We start from the raw sequence: 12,641 nt of genomic DNA, 5'->3' as shown, positions 1-12,641 counted from the left end.
CTGTTTTGTGAACAATACTTGTAGAACTCTTAAGAGTAGAAAGCAAATATTAACTCATAAACTCCTAAGTCTCTTTTCTTGCCACACTTACTACTATTCCATAGAACAAAACAAGTCAACTCATCTTGATTGAGGCAGTTTTTAGTGAGGCAGGAGGTTGCCGAAGAGTGTGGACATGTTATACACAACCCAAAAAGGGATTTTATTAAAATTTGCACATATCACTCTTGCTCAGGTGACTACAAATGTTTCTAAAGATTTTGTCTTTGTCTCCCTATTTTTTTCTTGGGTTTTTACTCTACTATCCTTATAAACCTTATAAAGATAACAGCAGCACTCCATGGTACTTACATTTCTATGACATTATAATTTCTCCATATGAATGACTTCAAGATCCATCTTTACAGAACTAACTTGCCCTTCGGTATGGATCTTTCTGTTTCTGGAGTTCTTCTAGATATTTCTATTAAGATATCTTACTGTGACTTAAAAGTTGGAATGTCAAAAGAAAGTGAGAAAGAGATGAAATTGTATTCCAATTAATGGCATATTTTTTAAAATGCTGCATCCAAAATTGATGTATTAAATAAATTTACTATAAGAAATGAATATTTCAATCAATGTTTCACTTGTTTTAAAATCATAGTTTAATTCCAGTCCTTTTCTGCTTTTCTGTATCTAATTTACTTTCACCTCTACTACTCACCAGATAAGACAACTCTAGAATTATTTAATTTAGTTTCAATTTTCCAGCCCTAAAAACAGTGATAGGAAAAACTTTCCAGACAGAGTTATCATGTAAGAATTAAATTGGTTTTGTGTGCTTAGTACTTTGAAGAAGCACAAAAACTCTTCATTATTTCCTCTGCCTTCAAGTCCTACATCATGCTATAGGATTGCTCACCTCTCTACTTTTCTGTTTTAATTAGTCCTAGAAATAAAAATTAAGTCCTAATAACAACCTACTAAACAATTTACTTAGCTTTATTTTCCACATTTACATTTACATTTACAAAGTGGTTATAAAAAAAAAAAAAGGCCCGTCTCAGGTGGATGTTCTACGATAAAAGACAATACAAGCTAATTTCAGTGTGTTTGGCATAATACAATGGAAACCTTCTCAAATGAAACTTATTAGCAATAAATGCAAAATTATAGGAAAAACAGATTATGAATCCTTTCAATAAAGACTTCTTTAGAAAGAAGATCATGTGAGTAGAACCTTGAAAGAAAGGTCTGATTCTCTTCAAATCAACCTGAATTCTTTTTCCTGTACCTATTCATCCATGTATTGCTTTCTTCATTCATGCATTAAACAAATATTGTCTCAAGAGTGCACAACCTGACATTTTGATCTATTTCTATGGTATAAACGAGCATCTGTCCATCCCAAGACACTTTTAAAAAGAAGCCCCTACATTCAGAAGCTAGCCCAGCACTTGAGGCTATCACTTTGAGATTATGATAGACAAAACTTGGATCATATCACTATATAATCATATTTAAACATCCACAAAAGCACAGACATTGTCTAATAACACGAACAACCAACTGCCGATGTATCCTGGCTCACTTGGGTGAGTTCTGCGTCTTCAGTCTCTAGATAGTCTTGCCTCCTTAACAACATTTACTGATGGTCAAACATGTGCATCTCTACTTCTTGATAGACTCCAGTCCAGAGCAGGGCCCCGGTACCTTACAAACTTACCAGAACTGCAGTCTCAAATATGGCAGTATTTCCTAATGCCCTATTTCTGAGATGATTCAGTCTTCTTTCCGGTATGTTCTTTCTTGGCAGACCACTCCAGATGTGCGCTACTGGAGGGCTTTTGCTAAATGGAGTTCGCATAACATTCTCTACTTTTTTTTTTCTTCCTAAGACTGTAAAATTCTATGAAGAAAAAGAATCACTCTCTTAAAATTCTTTATAGCACCCACATTGAAACTTCATTTATTTATTTACTTGTTTGTTTTTATTTTATTTTATTTTTTAAGACAGGGTTTCTCTGTGTAGCTTTGGCTGTCTTGGACTCACTTTGTAGACCAGGCTGGCCTCAAACTCACAGAGATCTGCCTGCCTCTTCCTCCCTAAGTGCTGGAATTACAGGCGTGAACCACTGTGCCAGTCTTAGAAACTTTTCCTACAATGAGAACACAAGCAAAGTGTTTGTTGAGTCCCTTAGAAATCATTTCCTTTGACGATCAAAAACGATTCAGAGATTAAAGAGAAAGCATTCAAATCATACAATTCAGAAATACCACAGGCCACTCCAGAAATGATTCCTGAGCAGTAGCTCATGGCATAGCATGTCAATATGTTATAATTAGTATTCAGAAATGAGATCAGAATAGCATTATAATGACCTGACATCCATCAATATACTGCTCCTTCAGAAGAACCATGTGAAATTCCTCTGAACCATTTAAATCAAGCTGCCAGTAACCTCTGCAACATTTGTGTTAGTAGAAATATTTCTCAATATGATTCTAAAAATTCCTTTCAAATTACTATGGACCTGAAGTTCAGAGGTTCTTAGTAATTACATTCCTTGACTTATGCTTTTCATTTTTCTCTCAAAAAATGCAGAGAAATCATGAAAAAGTCTCTTATTAATTTTTTCAAAACTTGAAGGCATTATAAATCATATGAACTATAAATATACATATAAACATTACAGACTTCGACATGCAAATTAACTCATTTTTTAAATAGAAAAACATCTAGCTGAAAAAAATCTCTCTAGAGAAAGCATGGCGTAACAGAAAGATCTTACACAGGAAGTACTATCTGAATTTAGCTAAATAAGCACTAAGGTAGGTAATAGAGATCACATGATCTATATTTGCATCTATGCATTTTAGCAAAATTCTGATGTTCCATTAATCTTCAAAGAAACAGCCACATAAACTAATACTAAAGTTGCAGGCTTTGGGAAAATAGCTATAAGGGGCCCTGAAACACCATTAAAGCTGCTATTAATCTGCCTAACTACCTTCCCTGGAGAAAGCAGCTCTGTGCTTTCAGTGCTAAGAAGTGCTAAAGACTCCATTAAAAATGGAAATCAGGGAGAAGGCTGTAGAGAAAGTAGCAGTTAATTAGCAAGAAAATTAGCAAAAAGAAGATAGAATTATTTTGTTTGGTAATGTTTATAATGTAACCGTGAAACTCTATCGCTATCCACTCCAGTCAACTTTCAGCACATATAAGCTGAAAAATATTTCATAAACATACTAATTTGAAATTATATATGTTGACCATAAAAACGGAAATTACAAGTCTGACCCACAACATTAATTTTGTAAATTGGGTTTTGGTTTGCTTCCCATTTTAAAGCTCTGCCTAGCAATTCCTTTACTTTGAATATAACCAAGGTATAGTTTAGTTTGTGTACATATGGTTTTTATATGTTCTCTCCATGAGAGTTACCATTTCTTCTTGATTTTATATTCATTCCATATTACAAAAAATTATCTGTTAATCTGAGGATAGGTTACATAAACTTTTTGTTTTGGAGGTTAGAGATTATGCTACTATGACTATGAATCTAACAACAACAACAAAATAAGGTATGAACAACTCACAGAGATGATGCGTAAGGTTAATGCCCTTCATATAGATCTTCTAATAGGTTAAAAAAAAAGTAATTCACACAGGTCACTCTTTTAGCTGCTCTTTAAAAAAAAAAAAAAAAACCTGAAATTTGCAGTAGTGTTCACTAAACTGTTCATTTACCCAACCGGCCTTATTACACATATGCTAAGCTCAGGGTAGAGGCAAGATAATGGTTCTACTTCTTACCACCCGTGCCCCAAGTTCACAGTTCTGCAGCAAACAAAGTGTCCACAATGGCAAAGGATGAGAAAGACTAGAAACAGAAACTCTTAGTACTCTGGAAGCTACAGCAGGACTGGAGAGGACCGGGCATACAGCGAGTTGCACCTCTTCAAGTAACAAAGAGAAAGGAGCATTATGGGAAGACAGAATGGAATAGTCTGTCTGAAGATCAAACCTTCAGATGAGGGACCACATTGAGCTGTCTAAGACCAAAAGGTTCTCAGCGTAGGACTCCTGCTATAGAGAACATTTATTATGAGTCTAGACTAAAATAGTGGTTTATTTACAAAGAGTGAACCATTGGGATAGAAGTGCAAAAGAGGTTGCCAAGTAAATAAGATGTAACATGTATTAAACCCTTACAATGGAGAGGTTATTTACACCACACTTTTTCAAACAATATCATGTCATAGAGTGAATCCTGAGAAAAAGGGCATCTTTATTATTCCCATGTTTCATATGAAAAAGTGACATAGAGCTATTAATGATTTGCTCAAGTTTACACAGGTAAGTGATAGCACCATACTGTGTCATGAAGTATATAATAGTGTAGGTGAAAAAAAAAAGAAACAACCAGTATTACACTTCCATTAAAATTCTATTTCATCAATGCTTTAGTCTCACTCAGATATTTGCCAGAAGAACCAAAGTATTGCTCTAAGATTTATGTATAATAGAGATTGTTACTGTAATATTGGAAACTGGATAATCCAAAAGGATTTTTTTTCAGTTAGGTGAGACAAATTCTTGTTTGTTTGTTTTTCTTTCTTAGTCAGAAGACAAATCAGAAAGTATGGGGAATAGTTAGCCCTTATCTTACTATGTACAAGGTTGTGTATGAGTGATATGTTTACCTTTTAGTTGGAAGGAAGGAAGGAAGGAAGGAAGGAAGGAAGGAAGGAAGGAAGGAAGGAGAAAAAGATTAGGACACATAAACAAAATCAAGCCAGGATGTCAAATGAAGTCATCTGGACAAAAAAAAAAAAGCTACCTACGTGTCCACTAAACTGTTGTTACCAAAAAGTAAATTCAACCAAGCTGAAATTTAGGTTCTATTCTTTAAGACTCAACTTTAGCATTCATAGTTTATGATTTATCCCATTCACATAGAATTTCCTATTGTTTGTAATTTATTGAAAATCTGAAAAGAAAAAGAAATGAATTATTTTGATAAATAGAAAACATTCCTCAATGAAACACTCTAAGTGACATTTCCGAAGTATTATCAACTGTGTTGCTTTTTGTAGAAAAGATAACTCTCAACTCATCTTAATGATTCTAAACCATGATACGTCAATGCTTCTCAAAGGTATAATGAGATTCATAGAATCAAGTCTTTCCTCTATTAATTATTTAAGACCCTCTTAACTCAATTTTTAACTGTGATTTCAATGCAGTTTAATTGATGCCACTCCTTACTTCTTCATTATACCTTTGTGAATTTTTTTTTCTTTTTTTAATTTGGGTGTGCCTAACCAAAAGCATTACTCACAATTTTGGATATTTAGCTCTCCTTCCAATACAAATGAAAACAGAATTTGATTGTTCTTTTTCTTAAAGTTGTAGCAGTTATATAAACACTTTTATTAGAAAACTTAGCATAAACAGTTTTATGAAAATAAACAGTACAATGTTAACATGAAAAACCACATCAAAGCTGAGATAAAACTTTTGATAGGTTGATTTCCTTGAGCAACACATTTGTCATACTCTTGATTCAAACAACAGCAAGGAATAGATAACAAACAATTCAAAGAAGTGAAGGAGTGTGAATACAGAAGTGACATAATCATTTAGTGATATATACTCCCAATTGATTTCATGATGTCTAACTGTTCATATGTCTAATTTAAAATGTTGGTCCTAAATTCATAGCTTTGATTCATCAAAAACACTTTATTTCATAGACAGCCATATGTGTATTTAAGGTGTATTTTGAATTTATGCATATAAACCTCTTTTTAGTTGATTTCTAGAATTATAATATTTAAATATATTTCACTTGGGGGAAGAGCCACAAATCTATTATTTTCATCTCAACATGTGTACATTTACTATTCCTTGAGAACAAGCATAAAGGGAAAGAAATAACCTAGACAAAGAACAATTATATGATTAGCATCCTTGTGGATTTTCGAGTGACTTAACTACTCACTAGGGCTAAAGTTTATTTTGCTAGTGTGGTTTACAAGTATTCTGAAGCCTTTTTCTTATTTGTTCATTAATAAACTTCTGTTTTGAAACTACATTAATTATCTTCAGCTAATGCAATTTTCAAAATTTGGCTTCATATCTCAAGTGAGAAAGAAATGAACTGACCCCTTCATCGAAAATGACTGAGATTACTGTGGGTGTTTTCTATTTATAATTACTAAATTCAATAATATTCAACCCACCAACCAGTGAAGCCTCACTCTGTTCTAAAATGGCAGCATGATACTATTTCTGAAAATATCTGTTTTATTCCTCCAAGCTACTAACTTCAGGGCAGACAATGGCAATGGCCATAGATTATATAACATTTTAAGAGAACTCTCATTCAGTACTATACAAAGATCACAAGAGGCAACATATATCTTGAAAGGATATATGTATTCTAGTATTTTTACTATGTATCTTGAAAGGATATATGTATTCTTTATATATCTTGAAAGGATATATGTATTCTAGTATTTTTACCCTGTAAGTATCAACTACCAATTACAAATTGCAAATACTGGGGTTAGAGAGCTGACTCAGAATTTAAGAGCACTTGCTGCTTTTTTAGAGGACCAGGGTTCTATTCCCAGCACCCACACACCAGCCTACAACCATCTGTAACTCCAGTTCCAGAGGATCCAGTGCCATCCTCTGACCTACAAAGGTACCAGGCACACTGTGGTGCACTTGCATACAATGCAGGCAAAACACTCAGGCACATTAAAAATAAATTAATAAATATTAAAACGCTACAAATACTGATTCTTGTTTTTTTTTTTTAAAGGTAGACTCTAGTGTGTAGGCAACAAAGGAAAGCAGGGAGGAGGAGAAAGGGAAAGAGGGAAGCAGAGTAAAAGGCAAGGTTTCTCACACAGTGTTTTTCTTCTTGTCCAGGTGACCACAAGAGCCAGAAACTCCCCTGGCCTGGGGCTCCTCTAGCCCTCCTATATACCACATAAGCCAACCTCAGGCTAAGGGGGCAAGAGAAATGTTATATGCTTCATAGACACTTATAAACATAAAACCAAGTTATATACCTAGCATAGCAAATAGGGATTCTCCTGACTTCACTGAGTCTTCTTCCTAGCCAAATGGGTGGTCACAGGACACAGCAGGTGATTCTTAGGTAAGAATACATACAAGAGTATGAGACAACAAGATAGAATTAATCGAAAAATTAACACTCAGAAGTTACTTTAGGGATTTGATTGTTTTGTTTTGTTTTGTTTTGTTTTGTTGCTGTTGAGTTTGGTTTTGTACTGATGGGACCCAAGACTTTGTAAGCATGAATATCTGAGGCCTATCCCTGGAACCTATATGAAAAATAGTAGCATTCACTGATAACCCAAGCTCTCAAGAGACAGGGCAGGCAGCTCCCTGGAATTAGCTGGAGAGCTAGCCTAGCTAATTCCAGAGCAGTAAAAGATCTGTCCTATAAACAAAGTGGACAGTAGCTGAGGAAATTGTTCTCTGGCCTCCACATGCAAATGTATACATGTACATACACACCTGTACACACAAACATGCACACCACATGCAAACACATGCACATAACAATAAAAAGGAAATGCTTGTAATTTTCTAGGCTCTAGACCAAGACCAAGTTGATCCCAGTGCTGTGGATCTCAGATATAGCAAGACAGCACATGTGGGCACATAGTAGAAAAAACACATAGTGAAAGCAAAGAAAGGGGAAGAAACTGAGGCCCCAACAGTCTTAGAGGACACAGTCCCTGTGACCTAAGGATCTCCTACTAATCCCCACCTGGTGACCAAGCCTTTAAGACATAGTAACTAGCATATTAGATGTCTTTAAAAACATCAAATAATATTTTCTAAAGGATCTCTGAGTAACAGGACCTTAAGTATAAAGTTTTTGATGGATTTTGGATTGAAAAATGTGGAAGAAGAGCACTTGTCTATAAGAGGATTGAGGAATGAATTTGAATTCATTCAAGGGTTCTTCACAGAAACAAAATTCTTTAAGAACTAGTCCATTGTATCACTTAATGTAAGATTCTCAGGAAAATTAAAGCATGTCCAAGTGTAGAAATAATCCATTAGTACAACAGTTTGTCTTAACAATAGTGTGGTGCTTATAACATCTCTACTTCCAGGTATCAAAAAAGTTGGGGGTGGATGTTCAACAAGCTAAAACCTTCAATTGATTTACCCCAGTAGTAATAACTGCAGAAGTTCTTACATTATTTCCTTACTAGTGAAAGTCAAGATAAAGATATAAACAAATAAACACTACTATATGTTGAACTAAATAATTAGAAATTAGATGAATCCTCTTTCATTGGTTTCCCATTGCCTACTTATATCCACAAAGAAAGTGCAGACAACAATCTCTCTTCAGTTCTGTTTACTGAACTCAATTAACCAGATTAATTTTCAGTGTTCAGAGGAAAACTTAAACATAGGCTGAAAACATCAATGAAGATATTAAAACTTTTTATATGATTCCTTTGGTAATAAACACTGTCTGAGTCTCTTGAACATCCTCTTTCTGAAAATTGCTATGATCACTTTCTAGTAGAATGGAAGTATTTTCAGGAATCTGTAGCATTCAGCCACATGGTGGCAAGAAACCAGGTACCTAGGTGAAACTTCTCTGTGTTCCTGGAAGGAAACAGGCATCATGTCCTGGCAAAGACGGAGTGGGAGCACCTTTGGACATCCTATTTCTATTGAAGAGTGTATAGGGAAACATACTATAAAGACCTAAGTTAGCAGTAAGAGAAACACAGTTGATAACCAACTCCAAAAGGAAAGGGCTAGAGTTAGGTGAGTTAGGCTAGAGTTAGGAAAGTGAAAAAGAGAGTTCTTGGCTATCGACCATCCCTGTGAATTGAAAATAATACTTTAGCTGATTTATTTTGTGTTCCTAGACAGACAAATTAGTCCAGACACTGTGCCCCACCTTTTAACCAGAGTGTGTTCACCTTGGTATATCATGAATTCAAGGCACTCAATATTAACATGAAAGCATTGTTCTGATAATGTTACACTAATGTAAAATACTCACAATGCTTGACACAGAAAGAAAGTATTAGAAAATGCATAAAACTAAGCATTTAGGGGATGAGAAAAAGGTACTTCTTTTCTGTTTAGATGTGCCTCACGTATTACCCACTCTCATGTGAAATTAAGTGAGAGAAGATCTAGACTACCACAGAAATGAAGAGTTCATTCAGGTATTTGTTTATTTTTTCCTTGAAGCAAGGTTTTACTCTGTGTCCGATGCTGGCCTTGTGTTCCCTGTGTAGCTCAATATAACCTCAAACATGTATCAATCTTCCTCCAGTCACCGGGGTTGCTTAGATTATAGAAGTGCACCACCATGTCCTGTTAAGGGCTGTTCCTATTTGATTACATATCAGTTCTGCTCATCAAGAGTCTAAGTCAATTAATGTCTAGTTATGCATACATTATAGCCTTCTTAATTTTAGGTTCCTGTTGGAGGAAAAAAAAAAATCTCATAAATCACCAAACTGTTTTTCCCTTGGAAATCTTAAAGTTTGGAACCCAGCAGCAGTGGCCCTTGGCTGTTCCTTGCCATTCTGTTTCCTGGGACAGCAAGATAGGTGTAGCTCACAAAGAAACAAAAATTGTGGAGGAGGGGGAGTGGATATGATCAAATTAAACAGTGCCTAATTCTCAACAAATTGATAAAAATATCATATTAAAGTAATAATAAAAGAGAGCAATCAGAAAGAAAAAAAATCTCTATTGGAGAACATGAGAGGATCTCCAAATAAGCCTATTTCCCAGAAGCTGTTCCCTATTTTAGATTTCATTGGAACTTATCACCAACCTTGAATGTTCACCTGCTCCCTAATCCTGCTCCTACATATCAAACTACATTTGATCTACTTCCCATAACATACCCACAGCTATGCCTGCTCTTTGAATGCGTGGATGAGGGGAGGAATGTGGCTTAAATAATTTCATAATTTTTTCCTCTTTTATACCACTTTAAACCTTAGGAATTACTCATATACTAAGATGAACTTTAACACACTCTATCTCCGGCTCTCTCTCTCTCTCTCTCTCTCTCTCTCTCTCTCTCTCTCTCTCTCTCTCTCTCTCGGGAGGAAATATTTATTTTGGTTCATTGTTTCCGGAGGTTTTCATCTATCATGGGAGAGCAGGCGTAGTGACTAAGAGAGTGCGACAGACTGACAGTACGCGGAGTCTGGTGGAGCAGTAAGCACGGAGTAAGATGGAGGGTAAAGGCTGGGGACAGTCTGCAAAGGCCTGTCCATCACCTAGATACAACCGCCCACAGTTTCCACAGACTTCCCACACAGTGCCACCATTTGGAGAAAACAAAACCGGAGCCTGTGGGGGACATTTCTGATTCCCGTCATACGATGTGGTAACCAGATTTACTCAGTAACCTCTAGTGGCCCATTTCTTTACGAGGATAGATAACCGTTTAAGCACCACAATCAGAGACAGATAAATGGAACGAGACAGCAAATGACAACAATAGGTGTGCTCATCATCAAGCTCACTTATAAAATCATTTTAAGGATGAAACGTTTATCTACTGTTCTGAAGAAACACTGCCGTAACTTTACTTGTTAAAATTTGCTCTCTATACCTGGCCAGTTTTTAGTCCTAACAACCAAAAGCTGTCATGATTTGAAGAGTACACCTTATCATCCAGGAACTCCAAGAAAGTTTCCTCTGTTATGATTTCACCAGAAGAACTACTGTTGTGTAGTTGTGTATCATCTATGTGAGTAAGCCCATTTGGGAGTCTACCAGAACGGAAATGGTTGCCGTTAGCTGTGGGGTTTGTAGCATTAGCCTGGAACGCTTAGAAAGTTAACACTAACTAAACAAGAAGCCTCAGATTTTAGAATAGAAAGTAGGTTTTGAGGAAACGATGACTGCCCATAAATGAAAATGTAGTTTTATTTAAAGCAAGGCAAATGGTAGCATTAAATGGACTGTAGGTGTGCACACTGTAAGCAAAGTCATTATAACACTGGCCCTGTTCTCTCTCTCATGAAAGGCATGTTTCAGTTAGTGGCTTCTGACGAGTGCTTTCCCGCACTGGACCCATCTGCCATGGACTTAGTGGTCGTGGATAGGAAGGAGGGAGAGCTCAGCATCCAGCCCCCAAAGAACGAAGAAACAAAGTGTGGTCTGTGATACTCACGGCTCTGCCTGGAGACTCCGGTCCTCTGCTACGTAATTGGAAGGAATGTAGCCCTGCAGCTGCTGACCCAAGCCAGCTCCTTTCTTCTCCAAGTGTCTGGCCAACCACCAGCCCTCGTGAGAAGTGTCCAAGACTTGGAGTTTGTCGCCTGCGCGGAAGCTCAGGTCCTCCGCAGTACGGGCTTGGTAATCAAACAGAGCCACAAAATAGTGACCATGGCTTCTCTCGGGCTCCTGTGACCTGGGAGCCTCTGGAGGACAGCAGGCCCCTGGATTCTCAATCACCACCGACTTGTCTGCTTCTTGGGACCAGCAGGGGAGAAAAGGCTGCAGGTATGCCCAGAGCCTCATGCAGACGCTGCCCATGGTGTCCTGGCTGGGAGTAGGGGAGAGGATGTCCCTCTCCCCACACGCTGTACAGATCCACTGTCTTCCTCCACCAGGCAGCTTCGAAATCAGCTGCAACTCACCATACTGAGCTGAACAAAATGAAGAATCCCTGCTTCGGATCTCTCCAGCAGATCTGGGCTTGGCCAAGACAGACTCACAGCTGCCTTTCTGTTTGTAGCTGCTGCCCCGGGGCAAAATCAAGAGGGGACTGGGCAGGAGGTCCAGTGGGAAGGTGCTTCTTCCTGACTGCTTGGGCCCCCAACAATAACAAAAATAAAAAGGGTTTTATTTAGAGGGACATCTGAGAACAAAGAACAGCCGCCTCTCCCTCTGTCCCAAGAAAAAGTTAGAGAAGGACTGATCCTAACTCCCGGCAAAATCTTCCGGCCTGGCCTGCTCCAGCTGCTCTCACCCTGCTTCAAGCCTGCAGCTGCACCAGCCCTGCGCTCCCCCGAGCTTTCCTTTTTGCTAATGAATAACCAGGCCGTGGAGGTTATCGCCTCTAACATCCTGAGCTGTACAGACTGTAATAATTCCTCCTTACTTCCTGGTTTCTTTTTGTCTGCTCTAAAAGGAACTCCCAGGCCAGCTTCACCCCTCCCTCCTCCCACACCCAGGATAGACCAGCCCCCTTACCAAGGAGCCAGACTTTTAAAGCAGCCAAAACACATACTCCAGAGAAACAGGCTAGCTCAGATGGCTCTCTGTCTTACTCTATTCCCTACACGGAATGCAGGGCAGAGATTTATTTCCCCACAAATATGACCAGGATTGTTTTGATCCTAGAAGAGAAAATGTAAAAGAAAACTGGATGTTTAGCTATGTGCTGCCAGACGTGGGGCAATTGGGAAAGAGCCATTGAGACGCTACCATTTTTTTTTTAATCACCAGGAATAGATTTTAATAGCCTCAGTAGTTTCTGAAAAAGTAGAAAAGCAGCTGAGTAAAATGCTGAGAACCCGAAAGGCTACTTTTTCCCACAGAGACATCTCATTCCCTATCCCTCACATTGCTGTTTCTGAAACGCAAGCACCCAAGCACA

At 37.6% G+C, this 12,641-nt stretch overlaps 1 protein-coding gene across 1 annotated transcript in view; it reads right to left on the bottom strand.

Annotated features, from left to right (window-relative positions):
- Frk (fyn related Src family tyrosine kinase) overlaps window positions 1-12,200 on the bottom strand; it is a 97,915-nt gene extending 85,715 nt beyond the window's left edge. The window contains exon 1 of the mRNA XM_021658927.2: window positions 11,211-12,200. Coding sequence (XP_021514602.1) covers window positions 11,211-11,575 — 365 coding nt within the window. The 5' untranslated portion in view covers window positions 11,576-12,200. The remainder of the gene's footprint in view (window positions 1-11,210) is intronic.
- Window positions 12,201-12,641: the final 441 nt, after the last annotated feature.

Source organism: Meriones unguiculatus, chromosome 20, assembly GCF_030254825.1.
Source record: "Meriones unguiculatus strain TT.TT164.6M chromosome 20, Bangor_MerUng_6.1, whole genome shotgun sequence".
In the NCBI taxonomy this organism is placed as follows: Eukaryota; Metazoa; Chordata; class Mammalia; order Rodentia; family Muridae; genus Meriones; species Meriones unguiculatus.
This window is presented reverse-complemented; position numbering and strand designations above follow the sequence as displayed.